The 26,914-nt window shown below is 41.4% G+C and overlaps 1 protein-coding gene across 1 annotated transcript in view; it reads left to right on the top strand.

Moving 5' to 3' along the window:
- mrasa (muscle RAS oncogene homolog a) overlaps positions 1–25,873 on the top strand; it is a 62,214-nt gene extending 36,341 nt beyond the window's left edge. Inside the window, exons 3-6 of the mRNA XM_072258737.1 lie at positions 6,454–6,607; positions 15,729–15,828; positions 17,883–17,962; positions 21,587–25,873. Coding sequence (XP_072114838.1) covers positions 6,454–6,607; positions 15,729–15,828; positions 17,883–17,962; positions 21,587–21,686 — 434 coding nt within the window. The 3' untranslated portion in view covers positions 21,687–25,873. The remainder of the gene's footprint in view (positions 1–6,453; positions 6,608–15,728; positions 15,829–17,882; positions 17,963–21,586) is intronic.
- The last annotated feature ends 1,041 nt before the right edge of the window (positions 25,874–26,914 follow it).

Raw genomic sequence — 26,914 nt, 5'->3', positions numbered from 1 at the left:
GTTTGACATCGGTGGTTGGGATATTGTTGGAGTCGATTGTCAAGGATGAGGTTACAGAGTACCTGGAGGCATATGACAAGATAGGCAGAACTCAGCATGGATTCCTTAAAGGAAAATCCTGCCTGACAAACCTATTACAATTTTTTGAGGAAATTACCAGTAGGCTAGACAAGGGAGATGCAGTGGATGTTGTATATTTGGATTTTCAGAAGGCCTTTGACAAGGTGCCACACATGAGGCTGCTTAACAAGATAAGAGCCCATGGAATTACAGGAAAGTTACATACGTGGATAGAGTGTTGGCTGATTGGCAGGAAACAGAGAGTGGGAATAAAGGGATCCTATTCTGGTTGGCTGCCTGTTACCAGTGGTGTTCCACAGGGATTAGTGTTGGGACCGCTTCTTTTTACATTGTATATCAACGATTTTGATTATGGAATAGATGGCTTTGTGGCTAGGTTTGCCGACGATACGAAGATAGGTGGAGGGGCCGGTAGTGCTGAGGAAACAGAGTCTGCAGAGAGACTTGGATAGATTAGAAGAATGAGCAAAGAAGTGGGAAATGAAATACAATGTTGGAAAGTGTATCGTTATGCACTTTGGCAGAAAAAATAAACAGGCAGGCTATTACTTAAATAGGGATTCAAAGTTCTGAGATGCAGCGGGACTTGGGAGTCCTCATACAGGATACCCTTAAGGTTAACCTCCAGGTTGAGTCGGTGGTGAAGAAGGCAAATGCAATGTTGGCATTCATTTCTAGAGGAATAGAGTATAGGAGCAGGGATGTGATGTTGAGGCTCTATAAGGCGCTGGTGAGACCTCACTTGGAGTACCGTGGGCAGTTTTGGTCTCCTTATTTAAGAAAGGATGTGCTGACGTTGGAGAGGGTACAGAGAAGATTCACTAGAATGATTCCGGGAATGAGAGGGTTAACATATGAGGAACGTTTGTCTGCTCTTGGACTGTATTCCTTGGAGTTTAGAAGAATGAGGGGAGACCTCATAGAAACATTTTGAATGTTGAAAGGCATGGACAGAGTGGATGTGGCAAAGTTGTTTCTCATGATGGGGGAGTCTAGTACAAGAGGGCATGACTTGAGGACTGAAGGGCGCCCATTCAGAACAGAAATGCGAAGAAATTTTTTTAGCCAGATGGTGGTGAATCTATGGAATTTGTTGCCACGGGCAGCAGTGGAGGCCGAGTCATTGGGTGTATTTAAGGCAGAGATTAATAGGTATCTGAGTAGCCAGGGCATCAAAGGTTATGGTGAGAAGGCGGGGGAGTGGGACTAAATGGGAGAATGGATCAGCTCACGATAAAATAGCGGAGCAGACTCGATGGGCCGAATGGCCGACTTCTGCTCCTTTGTCTTATGGTCAAATGAAACAGTGTTTCTCCTGGGCCAAGGTCCAAAATGCAGCACCAACAGTCATACACAGCACAAAGCACATATAGAACATATAAGATAGTAGTAAACACAAGAAATATAATGTAGCCCAAGTCCCTAAGTCACATGTCTCGTAGAGTGACCAGTCATGGATGTTGGCAAGAACCGGAGATCAATGTAATATCACTTACTGTAACATTGCAGATGCTGGAAATCCAGAGTAACACACACAAAATGGTGGAGGACTGACGTTTCAGGCTGGGACCCTGCATCAGGACTGGAAAGGAAGAGGGAACAAGTCAGAATAAGAAGGTGGGGGGGAGGGGAAGGAGTACAAGCTGGAAGACGATAGGTGAGGCCAGGTGGATGGAAAAGAACAGTGGGGGCGAGGGGGGATAAAATGAGAAACATGGAGGTGATAGATAGAAGTAGTAATGAGCTGAAGAAAAAGGAATCTGATAGAGAAGAGTGGGTGGACCATATGAGAAAGAGAAGATGAGATTCATCAGAAGGGGCTGATAGGCAGGTGAGGAGAGAAAGGGTAAGAGGGGAGATGGAATGGGGAATGAAAATGAAGAAAATCACAGGGGGAGGAGAAGAAATTACCTGATGCTAGTAAAATTGATGTTGGAAGCTACAAAGATGGAATACGAATTAGTAAATGCTTTTATTACTGCACTGTACTGCTGCTGCAAAACAGTAATTTTTCATGATGTGTGTCAATGATAACAAATTTGATTCTGACATAGTGCTAGATTTAAGCTGGTGCAGAAGGTTCATGCTCTGTCTTGGGGCTCCTATAGCAGAGCATACTGACAGTTTAACTGGCTGGGATCTCAAAACAAGTTTGGGATTTCCACATGCCAAAACCCTTTAACAGTATTTACCAGCAAGATTCACGGGCCACACACAGTGAACTTCACCCGGCCCATCATTAAAATATTCTCACAGCCAATGTACTCATTTTCAAGAACTCTTCATCTTATGTTCTTGATATTTATTGTTTATTTATTTATCATTATTTCTTCTTTTTGTATTTGCAGTTTGTTGTCTTTTGCACTCTGTTTGAATGCCCAAGTTGGGTAGTCTTTCATTGATTCTGTTATGGTTATTGTTCTGTAGATTTATTGAGTATGTCCATTAGAAAATGAATCTCAGGGTTGTATACGGTGATGTATATATACTTGGATAATAACATTTACTTTGAACTTTGAATCTGAGTTTAAGAAAGCATCCTCAGTGCCTGAGTAAAATGTTAATCTGCATTTTAAGCTAGAAGGCAATGGTAGGTCCTGAACCCACAGCCCTTCAAATCTGAGGTGGAGGCATAAATAAGCCACATGTCTGAGTGTCCTGTCTAGATGTTGGCAGCTCCCTAGTTACCTAGGGGGTACAGTAATTCTTGTTCAGTGATATATTGGAATAGTTAGCTCTTTACCCTTTTGCTGACCTTCTCCAGCTGAAAGGTTAAAGGAACATTGCCTATTGACTGGTCACTGATTCCCGGACTGTTACATGGTTCAATTGTTCCAATATGAACTTCTATGAACCTTATCTGCTTTCATTTGCTGGGCAGCACACAGTTTGCTTGTAATTGACTTTTTTAACTTAACCACTGATTCATGGATTGGGCACTGAAATTGTTTATTTGTCGCCTGCTTTCCAAATCCCAAAACATTTTGAGAATTTAATGTTAATTTTTGAACTCAGGGCATGTTGAGAGAGTGTTTGTCTGTGAGTTGATTTTACAAGATTATGGAGCAGTACTACACACACAACAATCACTGCCTTTTGTCTAAATTTGAACATGCAGCTCCTCTTATTGTCCAATTCTTTTTTTTTTCCTTTTAGCTGTGGCTGAACAAATGGAAACTGATTTTTCTTTTAAAGCTAAACCTACAATGAAAAAATGGTGATCCCACCCCAATCCAACAAATTCCCATTTCTGAGAACAATTTCTCTTCAGATTCTGGTAGAAAAATTGCAACTAAAACAATCCTGACAAAGTAACTTCAAACTTCATTACCATGGGCACAGTTAACAATGCAATTTCAGGTGTTCAAAGTAAAATTTATTATCAAAGAACATATTCCACCTGTATGTCACCATATACAACCCTGAGATTTGTTTTCTTGTTGGCATACTCAGTAAATCTAGAGAATAATAACCAAAAAGACTGGCCAACTAGGGCATTCAACCAGAATGCAAAGGACAACAAATTGCAAATACAAAAAGAAGAAACAATAATGATAAATGAATAAACAACAAATATTAAGAACATGAGATGAAGACGGATATCAGTGAGTACTTTACTAGGTACAGGAGTGGAACCAGGTCTTCTGCTGTTGTTGCCCATTTCATTCAAAGCTCAACATGGTACGTATTCAGAAATACTCCTCTAACTACTGTTGTAAAACAAAGTTATTGGAGCTACTGTCGCCTTCCTGTCAGCTTGGACAGTCTGGCGATTCTCCTCTGACTCCTCTTAATAACAAGGCATTTTCACCCACAGAATTGCCACTCACTGGATTTTTGTTTTGCACCATTCTTTGTAAGATCAGAGACTGTTGTGCGTTTTTAATGTAAAAAAAATCAATCCCAGGAGGTCACCGGTTTCTGAGATACTCAAGCCACCCTGTCTGGCACCAACAATCATTCCGCAGCCAAAGTCACTTAGGTCATATTTCTTCCTTTTTCTGATGTTTGGTTCAAACAACAATTGAACCCCTTGACCATGTCTGTGTGTTGTTATGCATTGAGTTGTTGTCACATGATTGACTGATTAGATATTTGTGTTAATAAGTAGGTATACCTAATAAGGTGGCCACTGAATGTATTTATTCCCAATTTATGAAAATGATACTGCTGTTGCACATTATATTCCACATCTATATAAAGGAACAATGCTCACCTATTCACTGCAGAGCTGGGGTTTTAAGCATCAAGCCAACATGTTAAAGTCTCCACTCCCTGTTCTGCCAATACTCCTGACAAACTTTTTTTTTTAAATTCAGAGCAAGACATAAGGGAATTCATATATCTTTAAATCTTTACAGCAGTAAAATCTTACATTTTTCATTCCCCTTGACATAACTTATCCAAACCAGATGTAATTGGGCTGAAACTATGCCAGTGTTAAAATGCCTTCTCTAAACAGTCTCATATTCATTTTCTCTGTTGAATTACTCAGTCTTTGAAAACATCAGGAACACTTTTTATATAAATATGGCCAAACCTACTCCAGATTAGACATTGCAAAATGAAGGCATCAAGATACTGCTTTAAAAGTGTCTCTGTTTGCCAGAAGTATAATAGAAATAGAGTTTGCTGGAGGGTTCCATTTGAAATGGTAAAATTAATTTCACTGTGTAAAACAAGTTCAGAGATAACTGTTTCCCTCAAGATATATGTAATGAGATCACTATTATCGGTAATCTTTTTAATCAGAGGTGTAGAAACTGCAAGTTTCATATCTTTTTTCTGGAGAAGTTACAGGCAGTTCCTGTTGAGATAATCTGAGAAGAGGAGGTGATGAATACAATTTGTTTAAGTTTCATATTGGGAGCTTTGTCACGGAACAACATTAATTTTAAATCTACAGAAAATTAGAAGTTATGGTCCCCCTTCCTCCTTGAGTCCCAAATAAAGTTACAGGAGAAACTTCTTTCATGAACATTGGAATATTAACTTCTAAGACAAATTTTTGCGGAGGAAGATTAGACAAATTACAGCCACCGAGTGCTCTAATTGTTATCATTATCTTTGAATCAGATAATAAAAAAAATGTCTTAAGTGAGATGTTACCTGAAATGTGATTGGAAATGAGATTTCTTAACTGTCACATTACTGAACTTCTGAGCTCTAAGTGTTGTATGCATATAACATATACATACAATATATCCTATATATGCAATATACAAGTATACATACAATATATCCAATATGTAATACATAAATTAACAGAAGAGATTTAGTTTAATTTGCCATCATGTTTGGAATAAACATTGTAGGTCAAGAGGTTTGTTCCTGTCCCTGTGTTGTTCTGCTCTGTTATATTACATTTTAGGATAAGTTTAAGAGAACTGATACTGCCAGCCATCTATGTAAAGTATGACTTAATATCATGCTTGCTTTAAGAATGACAACAGGACAAATGACTTGGGATGAATCCAGCTCCAAGGGCAACGTTGACGCTCTGAAGGTCAGGCAGGCCAAAAAGATATTGGTGTGTCACAGCCAGCACAATCTGGCCCACCCTTATCTATAGCAGTTTGTTCAGACTGCTGGAACATCCACGTAGACCTGCATGAGAGGCCAGTCTTGCTGGGATTACTGCTGTGTTCCTATGTGGAGTTACCATTTGAATCAGTACCAGCTCAGGTGTAGAGCAGATTCCAAGACCTGCAAAATTAGGATGTACTATAGAAACCACAGGACTAGACGTGCTAAGTCACCATCCCTGATGAAAATGGCGGAGTTTGACATCGAAACGTCGGTTAAATTCGATACCTATACCCTGCTGGAAACCCGAGGAGAGTTTATTCGTCAAAATTGCAAGAAAGTGGTTTGGCTTCCAGTAGAATGAGATGTTGAAAAGGAAACTCTGCTGACGGGCACATTCCAGGCTACAAGAGTACATGCAGAGGGATGCGGTGAACTTGGTACAGCCAATGCAAAGGTTTTGTGGGGTGTGGGGAAGGACGACAATCTAGGTTCCTCCCACTACTGGACATGGTGGGATTGAATCAGGTGGGGTAGCCCCTCAAACAATGAAAATGTGTACCTCCCCAGAGGCCCACATGAGTGGCAAAGGTGCTACACTTTATGAATAAATCTTAACATTACTGAATATAATGAGCGACTGACACACAAAATGCTAATTTTTGTACTCTCTTTTTCTTTTCATATGCACCTTCTGTTATGAATAAAGTTCATATTTAAAATTTAATGAAGTGGCTCAGAAATGCCAGAAGCTGTAAGTTTTAGCTCTCATGCTGTTGTAACTGCAGTTGTTATGAACAATTTCTACCTCAATAATTAGTTTTTGTCTTCACTCCATGTCCATAGTGCTGGATACTGCAGGACAAGAGGAGTTCAGTGCCATGAGGGAGCAGTACATGAGGACAGGGGACGGATTTCTCATAGTCTATTCAGTCACCGACAAGGCCAGCTTTGAACACGTGGACAGATTTCACCAGCTCATCCTTCGGGTCAAAGACAGGTACGTTTCAACAGTGTTACGTGAGTTCCGCTTCCTCGGTCTCTGTCCCCTTCACTTCAGCTTGCCTTGGCCTGGAGACAGCTCCTTGGTCAAAGCTCTTGAATTCTTTAACTCTTGAATTTTTAAAGATCTGTCTTTGTGCTCCACTTCAAGCAGGTGTAGTGTCCCAATGGATGAAATTATTTACAACCGATGAAATGTAGGAAATGCAACAACAGGTTTAGAACATAGGACAGTGAAGCACAGCACAGGCCCTTTGGCCCGCAATGTAGTGTCGAGCTCTTAACCTATTCTTATGATCAATTTCACCCTTCCCTCCTACACAGCGCTCTATTTTCTATCATCCATGTGCCTATCTAAGAATTTCTTAAATGTCCCTAAAATATCTGCCTCTACCACCACCCCCTTGGCAACGTGTTCCACAAACTCACCACTCTCAAAACATACCTCTGGCATCTTCATCACCCGCGCCCCCCCCCCCCCACCATACTTTCCTCCAATCTCCTTAAAATTATGCTTCCTTGTATTGTTTCTGTCCTGGGAATCCACTCTGGCTCTGTCTGATCTATGCATCTTATCATCTTGTATACTTTTATCATAAGACATGGGAGTAGAATTAGGCCATCTGGCCCATCGAGTCTGCTCTACCAATCATGGCTGACCCTTTTTTTTCCCTTATCTCCTCCTCATCCCCAGTTCCCGGCTTTCTCACCGTAGCCTTTGATGCTTCATTATAGGGAGGATGCAGAAGCTTTAGAAAGAGCACGTTACCTCACTGCTCTTGAGCTCAATTGCACAACAGCTTTTTGGGATCTGTGGACATGGAGTCCACGATCCCTGTGTTCCTCCACACTATTAAGAATCATGCCATTAGCCCTGCATTCTGCCTTCAAATTCCGCAGCAAACTCCCACCACAGTAGCGTAACAATGGCCATGTAATGTTTCATGTCGATCGAGGGAACAGGCACTGGACAGGACATTGTGAATTACTCAGTTACTCCTACTGAGGTGGGGTGGTGGAAGTGGATTCAACGAAGGCATTTGGAAGGCAAACTGGATAAGTACCAGAAAAGAATAAAAAACACAGGCAGCACAATGAGGAGAAGGCAGCAGAAGTGGAGTCACTGTTGGAGAAAGCAGATCTGTGCTCTCCAGCATCCCATTCTATCACAATCCTTACGTGAACAAATGAGAGAGATTCACAGCATTGAGGCTGCTAAACCAACAGCTCTTGCAGGGACTGATATCCAGTATACTCCATGAATAGTACTGAAGTCAGAAATTCTCAAAATTCATTGTATTGTCTTTTGGTTTGGCGTGTTCTTCATTTTACTAGTAAAAAATTAAGTATTATGACCATAAGACGTAGGAGCAGAATTAGGCTATGTGGCTCATTGAGTCTATATTGGTTATCAATTCCAATGCCATACTGAAGATAGCTGACAATACCACTATCATTGACCAAATCAAAAGTGGTGATGAATCAGCATATAGGAGGGAGATTGAAGATCTGGCTGAACGGTGCCACAACAAACAATCTCACTCATTGTCAGCAAGACCGAGGAGCTGATTATTGACTTCAGGAGGAGGAAATTGGAGGTCCATGAACCAGTCCTCATTGGAGGATTGGAGGTGGAGAGGGCAGCTTTAAATTACTCGGTATTATCATTTCAGAATAATCCCACAAAAAAGTAGTGGATACAGGCCAGTGCACCACGGGTAAAGCCCTCTCCACCACTGAGCACAGCTACACAGAGTGTTGTCGCAGGAAAACAGCATCCATCATCAGGGACCCCCACCACCCAGGTCATACTTTCTTCTTGCTGCTGCCATCAGGAAGAAGATACAAGAGCCTTGGGACTCACAACATCAGGTTCAGGAACAGTTACTATCCCTCAACCATCAGACTCTTGAGCCAGAAGGGATAACTTCATTCAACTTTGCTTGCCCCTTCACTGAACTGTTCCCACAACCTGTGGACTCACTTTCAAGTACTCTTCATTTCATGTTCTCGATAATTATTGCTTATTTATTTATTATTATTATCATTATTTTTCTTTCTTTTTGTATTTGCACATTTTGTGTTGTCTTTTGCATACTGGTTGTGCACCCTGTTGGGTGTGGTCTTTCATTGATTCTATTATGGTTATTAGAATTATTGAGTATGCCCACAAGAAAATGAATCTCAGGGTTGTATGTGGAGACATTCATGTACTTTGATTATAAATTGACTTTGAACTTTTGAACTATATTGATTATCAACTAATCAATATTGTCAGCTGAATACGACCTGCCTGGATGTCGTTCTTTCATCCGCAGCCTTAATGCATTAATTAATTGGATGTATTTTGCTCAAAAATAATGAAGCTATCAGAATGCACCGTCTGTTTGTCTGTTTATTTATCTGTTTAGCAATACAATGTGGAACAGGCCTTTCCAGCCCTTCGTGCCGCACCGCGCAGCAACCCACCTATTTAACTAATTACAGGACAATTTACAATGACCCAATTAAGCCACTAACCTGTTCACCTTTGGACCATGGGAGGAAACCAGAGCACCTGGAGGAAACTACATGGTCACAGGAAGAACGTACAAACTCTTTACCAACAGCGCCAGAATTGAACTCCGAATGTCCCGAGCTGTAATAGCATGCTACCATGGTGCCCATGGCCTCATCTTAAACTTTTCTGTTAATTTTTTTATGCGCATTCTTTAAAGATAGCTTTATCTGTCATATCTGCATCGAAACATAAAGTGAAATGCATCATTTGTGTCAAGGATGTGCTGGTGGCAGCCCGCGTTTGCCATACCTCTACTGCCAACATAGCCTACCCCAGCTTGCCAACCCTAACCCATGTGGAACGTAGGAGGGAACTGGAGCAGCCAAAGGATACCTGCATGGTCAAGGAGAGAACATAAAATCTCCTTACAGACAACAGCAGGAATCGAACCCTGACTGGTGGCTCTGTAAAACATTACACCAGCCACTGCACTACCATGCCACCCTATCATTTGAAATAATTAGCTTTACAGAAGTCTACTAGTTGCTGAATGGTTTCCCGATTATATAGTGGAGACCCGAGTTAACTACTGCCACTTATCTGGACTTAAGAATCACTTAAGTTTCATGTTGGATTGTTTCATTATCATTCAACCATACACATGTATGCAGCTAAATGAAACAGCACCCCTCCAGGGCCAACATGCAGTCACACACAGCACATATACGGTTACGAAAACATAGAGTCATTGAAAAGTACAGTGCAGAAACAGGCTCTTCAGCCCAACTAGTCTGTCCTCAACTGCTTAAACTGCCTAGTCCCATTGATCTGCACCTGGACCATACGTTCCAAAAATAACATTAGCATTAGTCTGTGAGTGACAGGGCCTGAAGGTCAGTGGTGCATGGGATATTGTCCTGGAGCCATGTTTCTGTAAGAACAAGCACTCGGCAGTAACACAAGTTGTCAATTTGCCCCGGTGAATTCTGTTCCTGTGCCTGTGCCTTGAGTTGTCTCAGTGTAAATCTAAAACACTGGGCTCATTCTTCTGTTCATGAGACTGGCAGAGAGGGCTGTACCACACTGACTCCGTTAAACCAAACAACACTGATATCTAGTCTATGCAATCAGTTTAATACTAAATATTATATTATTAATACTTTCTCACCAAACCGAGAGTTGAGTCCAGATATGCTCTTCCAAGAAATAAACTTATTATCTATTCCCCAGTCTACATCTTGATTATAGTCTCCCATGATTACCATCATGTCTTTCATTAAGAACTCCTGTTAAGACTTCCTTTGTATAACCTCAAAGCCCATCTACTGATCTATTCTCACGTATGTACTCCCTGTCCAGACTGCTGATCATTTCCCTTTCTCTCTAACCTTATGCCTGCGACTTGATTTACAAGATTTGAACTTTGATTTACAAGATCAACTTTGATCTCACACTCCTGCTATTTAGTTTAAAATTTACTCTCCTTATTCATGCAGTTGACTGAAATACTGGTCCCTGCTCAGTTTTGCAGGAAAAGTTGCAAAAGATGATCCATTTGATGTGGAGACCAGATATTTTTTTATCCAGTCAGAACTGGAGCATTTTAGTGTAGAAATAATAATTACACACATCTTTTTTTAAAATTCAAAGTTCAAAGTAAGTTTATTATCGCAGTACATATATGTTACCATATACTATCCTGAGATTCATTTTCTTGCAGGCATTCAAAGTAAACAGAAAGAGACCACAAGACGTAAGATATCGGAGCTGAATTAGGCCATTTGGCCCATTGAGTCTGCTCTGCCACTTCATCGTGGCTGATGAATTTCTCCCTCAGCCCCACCCTCCTGCCATCTTCCCATAACCCTTCGTGCCCTGACTAATCAAGAATCTATCAACCTGTGCCTTAAATACACCCAATGACTTGGCCTCCACAGCCACCTGTGGCAACATATTCCACAGATTTACCACTCTCTGGCTAAAGACATTCCTCCTCATCTCCGTTCTAAAAGGGTGCCCCTCTATTCTGAGGCTGTGTCCTCTGGTCTTAGACTCCCCTTCCATAGGAAATATCCTCTCCACATCCACTATATCGAGGCTTTTCAGCATTCAATAGGTTTCAATCAGGTCACCTCTCATTCTTCTGAATTCCAGAGAGTACTAGCCCAGAGCCATCAAACGCTCTTCATATGACAAGCCTTTCAATCCCAGAATCATTTTTTGTGAGCCTCTTTTAAACCCTCTCCAATGTTAGCACATCCTTTCTTAGATCAGAATCAGGTTTATTATCACCGGCATGTGACGTGAAATTTCTTAACTTAGTAGGAGCAGTTCAATGCAATACATAATATAGAAGAAGAGGGGAAAAATATTAATAATAAACTTCTATGGAATAATAATAAAGCATCTCTGGAAAAGAGTAATCAGTCAACATTTCTGGCCGAAAACCTTCATCAGGACTGGAAAGGAAGGGGGAAGGAGTCAGTATAAGAAACTGTGGGGAGGGAAGGAAGAAATACAAAGTGGCAGGTGACAGGTGAAACCATATAAACTGCCTACCTCCAATTTGCAATGGGACCATAACCCTCCATATCCCTCCCATCCATGTACCTATCTAAACTTCTCTTAAGCATTGAAATCAAGCTTGTATGCACCACTTGTGCTGGTAGCTCATTCTACACTCTCACGACTCTCTGAGGGAAGATGTTTTCCCTCTGTTCCCCTTAAACTTCTCACCTTTCACCCTTAAGCCGTGACGTCCCACTCCACCTCAGTGGAAAAAGCCTGTTTGCATTTACCCTAGCTACACCCTTCATAATTTTGTATATATCTATCAAATCTCCTCTCAATCTTCTATGTTCTAAAGAATAGAGTCCTAACCTATTCAATCTTTCCTTATAACTCCAGACCTAACAACATCCTCGTAAATTTTCTCTGCACTCTTCCAACCTTGTTTACATCTTTCCTGTAGACAAAACTGCACACAATACTCCAAATTAGGCCTCACCAACTTCTTATACAATTTCAACATAACATCCCATCTTCTACACTCAATACATGAAGGCCAATATGCCAAAAGCTTTCCTTACACCCTGTCTACCTGTGATGCCACTTCCAATGAATTATGGACCCATATTCCCAGATCCCTTTGTTCTACCAGTCTCCTCAGTGCACTACCATTCACTGTGTAAGACCTGCCCTGGTTGGTCCTACCAAAGTGCAAAACCTCACACTTGTCTGTACTAAATTTCTTCTGCCATTTTTCAGCACATTTTTCTAGCTGATGCAGATACCTCTGCAAGCCATGATAACCTTGCTCATTGTCCACTGCACCCCCAATCTTGGTATTAACCACATATTTGCTAACCCAGTTAACCACCTTCTCATCCAGATCATTGATATAAATTTCAAAGAACAACAGACCCGGCATTGATCCCTGCTGAATTCCACTAGTCACAGGCCTCCAGTCAGAGAGGCAACCCTCTACTACCATTCTCCGGCTTCTCCCACAAAGCTAATGTCTAATCCAATTTACTACCTCATCCTGTATGCCGAGTGACTGAACCTTTTTATCCAACCTCCCATCCAGGACCTTATCAAATGCCTTTCTTTCATCCACTTTCCTGGTAACTTCCTTGGAAAAAATCTATAAGATTGGTTAGACATGACTTACCACGCCTGAAACCATGCTGACTATCCTTAATGAGTCCACGTCTATCCAAATACATATATATACCTTTCCTTAGAATACCTTCCAATAACTTTCCCACAGCTGATGTGAATTTCACCAACCTATTCAGAAATAGTCCCAGGACATGTCCGTTCAGAAATCTCATGGCAGAGGGTAAGAAGTTGTTGCTGAATCTTTGAGTGTGTGCCTTCAGGCTCCTGTACCACCTCCTTGATGATAATAATGAGAAGAGAGCACGTCCTGGGTGATGGGGGTCCTTAATGATGGATGCCACCTTTTTGGGGCATCGCCACTTGAAGATATCACTTGCCTCGGTGACCAACAAAACTGCAGACTGGGAGCCAGGTTTTAGATTGGTCTGGTTAGTTTTCCTTGGCTGTTGTGGGTGTAATAGACTAAGCAGTCAATGAATATAATTCTGTGATGAGGAAGTTCAGCTGAGGCCCATGAGCTGGAAACTCATTGAGTGGTTTTCTCAGTTAAATCAAAAACACATTAAATCAATTCTTGAATGAGGAAGAAAGTCAGGAATCAAGGAGTCCTCATGAAAGGTCTCGGCCTGCAACGTCTACTGTGTATTCCTTTCCATTGTTGAATTGGACTTGAGAATTGTTATTTTCTGTACAGTTTAACAATTGCCTGCTTGTATTTCTTATAACTACCTATATACTTGTCTAGTATGTTCTCCTATTGGTCACGGTATCTACTGTATATGCAATTGTTCAGTATATCCCCTAGTGGATACAGTTCTTTGCATGATTCTGGAAGCATTGCATTATTTGAATAGGGATTATCTAATTGGTTAACTCTTATCTACAAATTTGAATAGAATGTTACTTATCTTTGGCATAAAAAGAGCTGAACGCATTGTCCCATCATCTTCTGTTAGTGTTTGCTTCTTCTTTTCCTTCTGCTACTAGTCCTCTGTTTGTCCCCATTTCCAATTATCTTTGTTCTATTAACGCTTAATAAAATGATCATGAAACTACAAGTTTTGTGCCTCTTTCAGCGGCTCATTATCCATTCTCTGCTCAAGCCCCGCCACTTCAGTCCAACCCCAAGTCTGCTCCAGCAATGGCTGCGGCAGCCGTATTTGTATTCTTGAGGGTCCACTTAATCAGATATTTCAGGCTACCACAAAAACGGGTGGGTCTAACAGATGGTTCAAAAGCACACCCCTCAGCAAAAAGTCAGTTTGTTTTATATCAGAGAGGTCTGGGTATTGATTTAATGCCTAATCCAAAACAGGGCACCTTTGGCAAAGCAGCTCTCCTTCAATAGAATCTCCCTACCTTGGAAATGGGACTTGAATCAAGAAACAGGGAGACCTCCGCAAAGATAACGTTATCAACTGGTCCATAGCTGGCATCTTCTGTCTTCTAATTATTAATTAGACTAAAACATATTTTCTAAAAATGTTGCTCACAATTTTTGTACTAGGGTCAACAGCTTTTGGAACTTGGCTATGTAGATGACATACCCTACTTGATGTGCTGGATGAGTAATTTATAGAAAGTATATTTTATAAATTTGTGATCTCTTGTCACTTTTGTGATGATGTAAATGTGGGTTTTCCATGTCTATAACTGGATTAGCATCCTCTTCTCCCATGGCCTTTAATATGGTTTGGTGGTGATTCCATATGTAAATTCTGATCCCTCACTTAAGAAGATTAGAAGTAGGAGTGGGAGTAGGCCATCTGGCCTGTTGAGTTTGCTCTGATATTCAATAAAATCATGGATGATCTGGTCATGGATTCATTTCCACCTACTTGCCTTTTTCCCATAACCTTTAATTCCCCTACTATGCAAAAATCTATCCAACCTTGTCTTAGATATATTTACTGAGGTAGCCTCCACTGCTTCAATGGGCAGAGAATTCTCATAAGGACCTCTTGCTGATAACTCTACACTGGAGAGAAAGTTGGGAAGCTTATGTCCTTGATCTTCATGTCTTGTCTTTGGTGATCATCCCCGCCCTTGCCTAATTTTCACAAACTTGACCTACTAGCGAGATCGTTAATGAGTAGAACAATTAGCAGCAGTTCTTATCCCTTCAGAGGATGTATCAGCCTGCTGTCTGGATTAACCCAATGGGCTTGTCTGTTAACCTGTGTATGACAATTTTATCAATCTGTTAACTAATAGAACCAATGAACTTGTTCTACTAATGAATAGATTAAAATTGGGAGTAAATCTAATAGACTTTCAAATACACTTCCAAAGTTTGCTGAAAGGGTCTTGAGATTTGAAGTGAAACAGGCTTTGTTAAGATGAGAGATTCTTTAGATGCTAGAAATCCATAGCAACACACACAAAATTCTGGAGGTACTCAGCAGGCCAGGCAGCTGAATAAACAGTTGATGTTTCAAGCCGAAAGGAAAAGGGAAGAGGCCAGAATAAAAAGTAAGTGAGGGGGGATAGGGGAAGGAGGCTAGCTAGAAGGTGATAGGTGAAGCCAGGTGGGTGGGAAAGAGGTGGAGAGGAAGGAATCTGATAGGAGAGAAAAGTGGACCATAGGAGAAAGGGAAAGAGGAGGGGACCCAGGGAGAGGTAATAAGGCAAGTGAGAAGAGGTAGGAGGCCAGAGTGGGGAAGAGGGGAGGGGGAGGGAATGTTTTTCAACTGGAAGGTGAGATCAATATTCATGCTGTCTTTATGAATGTGAAGTGAGTGGTCTGCTGGTCTGAAGTGTTGTTGAGTGTAAAATGTTACTGCACACACAGGAAGCTGGAGGAACTCAGCAGGCCAGGCAGCATCAGTCCGCCCAAAACATCGACTGTTTACTCTTTTCATAGTTGCTGCCTGGCCTGCTGAGTTCCACCAGCATTTGTTGTGTGTTGCTTGGATTTCCTGCATATGCAGATTTTCTCGTGTTTGTAAGATGTTACTGTACTAGTTTCATCTTGATTGCTGTCTAACTGTTTCAGGGAGTCTTTCCCCATGATTCTGGTGGCCAACAAGGTTGACTTGATGCACTTGCGCAAGGTCACAGGTGAACAAGGGAGAGAGATGGCAGCCAAATACAATGTGAGTATTTCAGAGCAAACTTTGTTTAAATTTTACACCATAAGATTAGGACTGTTGTGGTTATCATTCTATCAGTGATGAACATCTTCCCGCCGTGTGAGAAATCACTTAACATGAAGCCTAAATACTGCTATGTCAACTTAGGCCACAAGACATGGGAGCAGAATTAGGCCATCTTGACCCATCAAGTGTGCTCCGCCATTCCATCATGGTTGACTTAATGTCCCTCTCAAACTATTCTTCTGCCTTCTCCCTGTAACCTTTGACCCCCTTATTAATCATGAACCTGGTCTCTAATGACTTGACCTCCACAGCCATCTGTGACAATGAATTTCATAGAATCGCCACCCTCTGGCTGAAGAAATTCCTCATCATCTCTGTTCTAAATGGACGTCCCTCTATTCTGAGGCTGTGCCCTCTTGCCCTAGACTCACTCACTACAGGAAACATCCTCTCCATATCAGCTCTATCTAGGCCTTTCAATATTTAATAAGTTTCATGAGATCACCCCTCATTCTTCTAAACTCCAGCGAGTGCAGGCCCAGAGCCACCAAATGTTAACCCTTTCATTCCCAGGGTTATTCTCATGAACCTCCTCAGGACCCTCTCCAATGCCAGTGCATCTTTTCTTAGGTAAGGGGTCCAAAACTGCCCACAATACACCAAAAACAGTCTGACCAAAGTCTTATAAAGCATCAGATGTCCTGACCTTTTCATTTTTTACCTTAGTTCTGGAACATGTTATTTAAATATTTAAACAGCTTGCAATACAGTTGAGAGAAAATTGGGGAGCTCTTTGTTGAATGTTACCAGCAGTCTACAGTAATTTGTAATTGTTCCAGGCCTGGCAGTAAAAAGAAGCATGAAATCAGGATGCAGAGAAACATGTGCCTGTGTATATTTTCTTCTGCATTGCCATAACATATTCCCCTATCTTTCAATTTCCAGTCATCAGTTACATCATAGAATTTATTGTGTTTCTTCAATTGTGTAGCCAACTGCCTTTTACATTGGGAACACAAGGTGGACTAACAGAATGGAAAATCAGTATGTAGGCAGGTTGCTAAGTAAATTTTGCTGTTGCCCTGTCTAAGGTATAACTTTTGAATTGAATTGATTTGACTTTATTTCTTACATCCTTCACATACATGAGCAGTAAAAATCTTTACATTACATCTCCATCTAAATGGGCAATGTGCAATTTTTAGTAATTTATAATAAATAGAACAAGTCAGCATGAGTTCATCAGTCTGATGGCCTGTTGGTCCTGGCTTTTATGCTACGGTTCCGCTTCCCGGATGATGGCAGCTGAAATAGAATAGAATAAAAACATCAGTCCTTAATATCCTTCACCGAAGCGGAATGAAACCTCTAGAGCTCAATGTGCAATGGTCCACTTCAATTACCATCCTCCTTCCGCCTCTTCTCTGCCTTTCTGAAACATAATTATCTTTAATCTTGCAGACCTTTGACGGTTTCTGCTTCTCTCCACTGCTGCTGCCTGACTTCCTGAGTATTTGATTTTGCTCTTGCTTCTAATGCCCTTGCTTGTAATGCAGTTCTGCCTTTTTAGAAATTAAATGTCACTGCATCAGTGCCTTTGCAGCACCGGCTTTGTTCCATGCCGTGAAGTATAAAATGCCAAAAGCAGCAAATGTAAAAGGGAAGCCTATCAAATACACAACAGTTCAGACAGCATGGGGTACAAAGGATTACAGATAACATGGCTTAGATGTAGATTAATCCACCCCCACTTCACTTCAAAAACCGTCTTCAGTCTTGTTCTTGCTTTGCACATCATGGAATTCCCAATTGTGTCGCTGATACTTTGTCCCACATATACGTTCACATCTGAGGAGGCAGCCATCTGTACTGAGTAAACTGCACTAACTTTTGCCCATTTCCCTTGATGATACGTCACATTGGCTATTGTTTTAACTTTTCTCTCTCTGTAATGGTGCAAGGTTCACAGCTTGAATTTCACACAGTTGTGGTGTATTACCTTTCTGTATGTCACTGTTGGTAATTAAGAAATGTATTTATTCTTGCTCAAGATATCTTACATTGAGACTAGCGCTAAGGATCCTCCACTGAACGTAGACAAAGCCTTTCATGATCTTGTCAGAGTCATAAGGTAGGTACCTGCAGCACTATCATACTCCGGTAACATTGTTCACTTCTTGTATTTTACATGAACTGCCAGGATCTTCCCAATGCATAAACACTAAACTATAGTATATAGTGAGAGGACAGACTTGCTGTACGTAAATAAGAGGACAGACTTATTTTTTTGGGAACTAGTGAATATCCTCACTAGATTTGGAAAATATTTCAAGAATTGTACAGGTTAAATTCACTTATGGACAATTCCTCAATAGCTGCCAGAAGTGGTGGAAATTTATCTTCTGATTTCTCTTTTAAATTCTTAGATTCATACAGCATGCCCTTCAGTCAACTGGCCCATACTGACCAAATTCTCCATCCAAGTTGGACCTATTTGCCTGCATTTGGTCTATTACCTCCTAAACCTTTCCCATGTATGTACCAGTCAACTAGCTTTTAAAGATATAATTGTACCTACCTTAACTGCTTCCACCTGCAGCTCACATACATTCCACCCTTTGCATCCTACCTTAACTGCTTCCACCTGCAGCTCACATACATTCCACCCTTTGCATGAAAAAGTTGTCCCTCAAGTTCCTATTAAATCTTACCCGCCGCACGGCAAACCTGTGCTCTCCAAGTCTAGATTCCCCAACCCTGGGGAAAAGACTGAGTGTATTCACTCTATCTATATCCCTCATGATTTTATACACACCTTAGGGAAAATTTGAGCCATTAAAATTTCTCCATGAAGTGTCTTTAACAGAGTGGTTATTCTATGACAGTAGCACCTTTCTTACCTTCAGCACCTGAGTTACAGCAGAAGATCATTATGCAAGCAAATTAGTACACAGCCCACGCCAATAATCACACATGGGGGCAAAAAAATTGTGCGGGTGACACTATCGTATAGAGGTTGTGCGATGCTGTTACAGCGCGGGGCGTCAGAGTACAAAGTTCAATCCCAGATGCCCTCTATGTGGAGCCTGTACGTCCTCCCTGTGGAATGCATGGGTTTTCCCTGGGTGCTCTGGTTTCCTCCCACACTCCAAAGACATACTGGCTAGGTTAATTGGTCCTTGTGAATTGTCCCATGATTAGACTAGAGTTAAATCAAAATCTGCTGGAAGGGTTGGACGGGCCTACTTTGTGCTGCATCGCTAAGTAAATAACTAAATATTATTTTTCATATTGGCTGTTCCTAATGCATATCTGAATTGCAACATTGTCTAACTTCTACACTCTGGAGTTCCCCCCTCAGTCCTTCCCTGTTCCAAAACAAACGTTTCACAACCTGTTCCCAATTATGTGACTCGGTCTGATAAAATTAATGTCAGTGAGGGTGGTAGTTGCTCTTGTTGCTGCCGCCGTCACCTGTGTCTCTCGCCAAAAGTGATGCCTCAAAAAGGTGGCATTAAAGACCCCCTCTGCCAGCAGATTTCTGAACAGACAGTGAACCTATGAACACTTCCTCATCATTTTTACAATAGACATTTAATTAAATTCTGATTCTGAATTAAGTGAGGTCATTGCTATTTTTCCATATACAGTAAAGAAAGAACATCCATTTGTATCACAAACCAGTGGGTCAGAATAGTTTGCAACCCATAAATTATAGCGTAGATCCTGTTTTCTATGCAGATGAGGTAACAATTTGTGGATAGTAAGTCTTACTAACCTGAGTGGCTCAAATTATTTTGTTTTCATTATCTGAGGAAGAACTTGGGCAAGAATTCTAAGAAAATAGCTAGCTCATTTCCTCAATAGCATCTCAGGAAACATTATTACATGCATTGAACAGAAAGTTAATATCACTTTACAAGTTCACATATAAAGGACAACAGAGAAAATGCTTGAGGGAATAACTGGTTCATCCTTAAACTCTGAGAGACTGAAGATTGTGACAGACAGCAGTCTCTCACGAATAGGATCGGGGAATAGAATCAGCTCAGATTATCTGACAAGATTTCTGACTTCATCTTGTTGAAATGGGTTGAAAGGGTTGGACAGAGTAGGTGTGGAAAGGTTGTTTCCCTTGGTGGGTGAGTCCAGGACAAGAGGCCATAGTCTTAGAATTAGAGAGTACCCAGTTAAAACAGAGATGAGGAAAAATTTTTTAGCCAGAGGGTCGTGGATTTGTGGAATTCATTGCCACATACAGCTGTGGAGGCCCAATCATTGAGGGTGTTTAAGGAGGAGATTGACAGGTATCTAATTAGTCAGGGTATCAAGGGATATGGGGAGAAAGCCGGAAATTGGAACTAGATGGGTGAATAGTTTAGCTCATGGGGGAGCTGCGGAGCAGACTCGATGGGCCGAGTGGCCTACTTCTGCTCCTTTGTCTTGTGATCTTTGCAAGCATTGTCACTTACAAAAATGCAAATATCACTTACATTAATATCAGTGGACATAGAACTGTAATTGACAGTCTTACTCAGAGAAGCCACAAAATGGATAATGAGGGAAGTGTAAATTTGACGTATTGGTTGACCACTTCCTGTTTAAACTTGACACTTTATTTCTGTTGTTTTATACTACCCATATTTGTCATGGTAACCCATATTACCTATATTTGAAATATCAGTGGACCGCTTCCTGTTTAAACTTGTTTCTTGTTCTGTTGTTCTTTATTACCCATCCCAAAGATCACGTTGCAACAGAGGGACCACTCCAGACCGTTTTAGGAATCAACCACCCACTATGGGACTGAATTGCACCAAGTCCAGTGTCTGAGTTGGGTTTTTTGCTGTCCCTTGTCTTTGGAGTTGAGCGTCATTGCTATTGAAGCACTGTTGCATTATTGTTCAGGTGGATCTTACTGTGTGTACTTGTGTTGTGCCCAAACTGAATTATCACTGATAGCTGTCGTGAAATTTATTGTTTTGCAGCAGAAGTGCAGTGCAATACATAAAAAAATACTCTTTTAAGAAATATCAAAAGAAAAGTTATTAGAGCAAAATAAGGTGGTAATATTCAAGGAGCATTCAGAAACCTAATTTACTCCCACCTCATTTCATCCAAACACACCTGCTCGTCCTTTTCATTCACCCTTATGTGGATCCCTTATTCCATATTTTAGTTCAACGTTCAAAGTAGATTTATTATCAAAGTACATATATGTCACCATATACAATCTGAGATTTGTTTCCTTGTGGGCATGCTCAGTAAACCCAAGAAACGCAATAGAAGCAGTGAAGTACCCCATCCAATATCCATACTTTAACCTTTAACTTCTTTTTAATATAGTTCCTTATTCTTTGTAATTGTTGAATATTGTTGTTTGTTGCATGTTGTTCCAACGCACCACAGCAAATTCCATATACGTGTACTATAAATATATATGGTGAATAGCGATGACCCTTTTTACTCCTATATGTATCTACATTATTCACTTCAGCAGATTCTCACAGTATCAGATTGTACATTTGTTTATTCCTGGTAAAACTTTTTCTGTGATTCTTTATTGGGTTGTTTACCCCCACAAGGGTAGTTATGTGGCAAGACCAGAAGCCAAACTGTATTGCCTCCATTTCCTGGCCCTTCCTCTTGATACAGTGAAAACATTCATTTGCTTGAAGTTTGAGAAAAATGGAGCACTTGGCAAAGGCGAGCCATTAATCAAAGATGTGTTTTTTTTGTGTCTAATTCCAAACAGGCAACAAATACCAGAGAAGAGTCAGAAAAAGAAGAAGAAAACAAAATGGCGTGGGGACAGGACAGCTGGGTCAAACAAACTTCAGTGCTCAGTCATGTGATCGACCTCTTGCCTATTTGAAAGCTGCTATTGTTCAGCCTGAGAGAATATTGAATCCAATGCTAAGTTATGGACCCCCTGCATACGTCAGAAGGACACGTGCACAGCAAACGTTAGCAGTGTTATTTATAGTGTGAGGGAACTCTCTTCCCTCCATCGAGCAAGTTTGCACGTTTAACTGGAGGTGAATCTTGTGAAATGCAAAGGCCTGGTTGAGCAGCTTATCAGACTTTGATTGAACTGAACTGGGTAGCAGAGCCACTTTGAAGAAAAGGTTTGTTTTTGTATTCTTGCCTTTCTCTTTCAAGCAAAGCAGCAGTGCCAGGCTGAACTATCATGCACCCATGTCTGTCAGCAGCGCAGTACCTTGAGTTCCTAACTGAGACATGGCAATGTTCTTGAAAACAGACTAAGAGAAGGGCAGATTGGAATGTGAACAGGAGAATTGAATCCATCTGCAGTTGCCTCCAGGACATTGCATCAAACTTGACATGAAACAAAAACTTGCTGGCCACAAGATGAGCAACTGTACTTATCTCTCTTGCATACACACTTGAATGTCTAAAGGAAGGTTTGGTAAGGAGTGTGGCTACACAAGGGTCCACTACCTATAACCACTAACATCTAGAAGAAGATCCTCAAAGAGTTGTGCTAAAAGTATTTATTCTTTTAGCAACGGTTAAATTATCTGCACTTTTGTTAGGGTTTCCAACCTATTTTATATGTGCATTCTCTGTCCAAACTGCACTGCAATTGTTTTTTTTTTAAAAGTCAATGTTTGGGTAAATGGCACCTTTTTCTCTTGTACTAGGCAATGCAAAAAGAGATTTTTCTGACTGAACAAAAATGGGAATTCTTCTCTTCCTAAATAGGAAACAAAAATCATTGTTTTCATGTTAGTCAAGGTCAGCAAACCATTAGCTTCTCTGTGATGAACTAGATGAAATTAAGCAAGGGAAATAACTGTAATTGTAAGTGTACAATGGGATTAGGGAGAAGTTAAAATTGTTTTAAAGTAAAATTTCAGCTCTGGCTTTCCTTTGCATTGCAAACTGATAATACTGAACTACAGTGGAAAGACCTCTTGTTGAATCAATGGTTGGAAATATATGTGAATGTTTCCATAGTCAGCTCTTCACCTGCTTTTGTGATGGAGTTCACACTCGAAGTAAATCCATCGATTGGGGATGTTTTTAAGTGAGTGTTGCAGATCAATCATGGTGAATATCCTGTTGCCATTGGAGGTGACTCTGGTGACAACTGATCGCCTCACCTTGGGTTGTCACCACATTCAATGTCATGCAAATAGGGCTATATCAAGAATAACACACAAAATGCTGAACTCAGCACATCATGCTACATTAATGGAGAGGGTCTTGATAAAGGGTCTTAGCCTAAAGCGTTGACTCCTTATTCCTTTCCATAGATTCTGCCTTAACTGATGAGTTTCTCCAGCATTTTATGAGCATGACTCTAGATTTACCGCAGCTGCAAAACAGTTTCCCTTTCTCCAACATTAATACTGCCTTCTCCTGCATCTCCAATTCCCAAACATCCACACTTGTCCCATCATCCTGCTGCCTTAACTGTGATAGAGTTCCTCTTGTCCTTACCTTCCACCCCATGAGCTTTCACATCCAACACATCATCCTCCACAACTTCCATCCTCTCCAAAGGGATCCTACCACCAAACATATCTTTATTTCCCCCCGTCACTTTCTGCTTTCCACAGGGAATGCTCCCTCCATGATTCCCTTGTCTATCCACCCCTCCCCACTAATCTCCCTCCTGGCACTTACTCCTGCAAGCGGACAAAGTGCTCCACCTGCCCATTCGCCTCCTCCCCCAGCTCCATTCAGGGCCCCAAGCGGTGCTTCCAGGTGAGGCTGCTGGGGTCATCTATTGTATCGGGTGGCCCTGACGCGGCTTCCTCTACACTGGTGAAACCCATCATAAATTGGGGGACAGCTTCGTCGAGCACCTTTGCTCCATCTGCCAAAAGTGGAATTTCTCGGTGGCAAACATTTTAACTCCCATTCCCATTCCCGTTCCAACATTTCGGTCCATGGCCTCCTCTTGTGCCACGATGAGGCCACCCTCAGAGTGGAGGAGTAGCACCTTATATTTGGTCTGGGTAGCATCCAACCTGATAGCATCAATATCGATTTCTCCTTCTGGTAAAAATAATTTTTCTTCCCCCTCCCCTCTTCTTCTATTCCCCAGTCTGGCCTGTTACTTCCTTCTGGGTCTCTTCCTCCTTCCATTTCTCTGATACTCTACTCCTATCAGATTCCTTCATCTCCAGCCCTTTATCTTTCCTATCCACCGGGCTTCACCTGTCACCTTCCAGCAATCCTTCTTCCCCTCCCCCCCCCCCCCCCCAATCTTTTTATTCTGGTGTGTTCCCTCTTCCTTTCCAGTCCTTGAAGAGGTGTCTCGGCTTGAAACGTCAACCTTTTTTTCATTCCAGTAGATGCTGCCTGACCCGCTGAGCTCCTCCAGCATCTTGTGTGTGTTGTTCCGGATTTCAAGCATCTGCAGTGTTGATGATCTGCAGAAACTCTTGTGTTTATGATAGGGTTGTACCAAAGTTCTGCCCATAGCTAGTGTCATTCCAGAGATGCCCAACTATTGCCCTTGAAGCCATCATTGCCTAATTGTGAAGTTGTGTAATTGCTATGGAACTGCTATAAGCAGCAATAGAATTACAGGAATATTGTGGTCCCATTGGGGTTCAGTTAGAAACCAAACCTGAACCCAAAGCTTCTGCCATTTGAGTGCTGGCTAGGTTTACATTGCAGTGCATTTCTTTTGGCTAAGGAATGCTTTGTGTGTCTTGTAGAGTAATTGTAGATGGTGACTGTCATTGGATGCCCATTAACGAACAAACACTAGCGAGGAATTGAGAGAAATCCCAAGAGTGCTTCTGGCAAAGAAGCACCTTTAATTGTAGTTTCTGTGGTGATGTAGATAAAAGCAAAAGTCAGTTTATGCATGGCAAGTTCCTCAAACTGAGGAATATCTCATCAATAGTTTGGTTAGTATTGATGCGGGGGAATGAATGAACTTGAGAAGTTTTTTTAATTTAAATACTGTACGGTATCACTTCTTTCACTATAAAGGGCTATCTTTGTTTAATGTCAGAATGGCAGCACCTCTGCCTGTTAATGTACAGCACTGTCAGTTTAGATAATGTGCTTAATTTAGAGGAGCACAGTGACAGAAGAGAGAGTGCAGTCTCTGAGCCGATGTAAGCACCTCACTGAACATCAGCATTCAAAACCACAGTTCAAAACCTGCCCAGATTGATAAGGAAACTCCCATCTACCTGTTGAGAGGAGAGAGAGGTTCTGACTGAAGTGAAGCCAAGCCACTTCATGTCTCTAACTAAGTAGCCTTGGTCTGCATTACAATTTGATGTAGGGTGTGTAAAGCAACAAATTAAAGAATGATTTTATGGTGCCTGACTTGTTGGAGCAGTTTGGCTTGTGCCCCAATTACAAGGGGTCAGAACCACATCCTCTCGCATTCAGTAAGAACCTGTACAGTTGGCACATTGTAGCCAGAATAGTTCAAGACTTGTGAAGTTGTTGCTTCTGTGTGTTAATGTGTTGCCTGTATCAGATGTTGTATATTGTACAATAGGCATTCCTTGCATCTTCTAATGCCTGTGTGGTTATCAGCTGACAGGAACTATTGACACCAGCCAATTACTTGTTGTAATATTCCAATGTATGTCAGTAATGACATCTTTAGAACACCAACACTTTAAGTGCAATTGGGCATATGTATAACGTGTTTGCACAACAGTTTAAAGGGATAGAAACCACCCTTTGGTATGTGGTACCAGAGAGGTTAAGGTTTGTAATTCACAGCCTAGCCATGCAATTACCACCCTGATGGTATACCTTGCAAAGGACATGATTTTCATCTTTTGTCACTACTATCACAATTCTTTCTGTTGTTTTGGTGAAAATTGGTGCATTTAAGGTTAAGTATTACGAGCAATCATTATACAGTGTTTTCAAATGAATTCCAAGTCAACAGCTAACTGAAATATTGACAACTGCTGTACTTAATGTTAATTGGAATCTTGGGTTTCATGTGTGGTAATTTGTACAATGTGACCTTAATTGCAGCAAAAAAAGGGGTTTTAAACAAGTTTTAATAAAATTCTAGCTGAATGATTGTCATCTCATCTGCAATGTTGTTTTGAGTAACGTGGAAAATATGGACAGAGTGGGTAAAATCTACATCATGAATTTTGAACAAAGATATTTTTATTTGTGAATTTACCCATAATAATATTGAGTTGACAAATTTGAAGTGTGACGGACTGAATTAAATCTGGGAGTTCATTCTGAGAAGGGAGAGAGTTCAACAGTTTCAGGTAACTCACTTTGTGTTTCCTGGTGGCCCATCTGTCTCAAGCAGGGTTTCCCAGTGGATAACCACTTTAATTGCTATCCCCATTCCCATTCTGCCATTCCAGTCTACGACCTCCTCTTCTGCCACGAAGTGGCCACTCTCAGGGTGGAGGAACAGCACCTCAGATTCCGTCTGGGTAGTCTGCAACCTGATGGCATGAACATCGATTTCTCCAACTTCGGGTCATTTTCCCTTTTCTTCAATTCCACACTCTATCCCCACCTCCAACTTCGTCTCCTCACCTGTCAATCACCTCCCACTGGTGCCCCCCTCCTTCCCTTTCTCCCACGGCCCACTCTCTTCTCCCATCAGATTTCTCCTCCAGCCCTTTGCTTTTTCCACCTAACACCCCCCCAGCTGCTTACTTCACTCCCCCCTCCCTCACCCACCTGGCTTCACCTATCAGCTTCATGCTTGTCTTCTTTCCCCCACCACTACCACCTTATTCTGACATCTTCCGCCTTCCTTTCTGGTCCTGAAGGAGGGTCTTGGCACGAAACATTGACAGTTTATTCCTCTCCCTAGATGCTGCCTGACTTGCTGAGTTCCTCCAGCATTTTGTGTGTGTTGCTTTATGTTTGTGTTTCACACGTCCATTTGCTTTGGTTCTTTCTCTCAATCCCATCAAACTTTTGGCTCTATCAGCAGCTTGTCGTCATGGCAACTCTGGGCTCTTCCTACTGGAGGGATTCCCTTTGTTCTACCCATCCCTCCTCCCTGTCATTACAACCTGGAACAATCCTATTTCTCATATTTTAAACTTGAAGCATTAAACTGCTTCCCTTTCCATAGACGCTGCAT

Source organism: Mobula birostris, chromosome 5 (assembly GCF_030028105.1).
Source record: "Mobula birostris isolate sMobBir1 chromosome 5, sMobBir1.hap1, whole genome shotgun sequence".
In the NCBI taxonomy this organism is placed as follows: domain Eukaryota; kingdom Metazoa; phylum Chordata; class Chondrichthyes; order Myliobatiformes; family Myliobatidae; genus Mobula; species Mobula birostris.
Note: the sequence above shows the minus strand (reverse complement) of the source record. Positions and strands in the feature narration are given on the sequence as shown.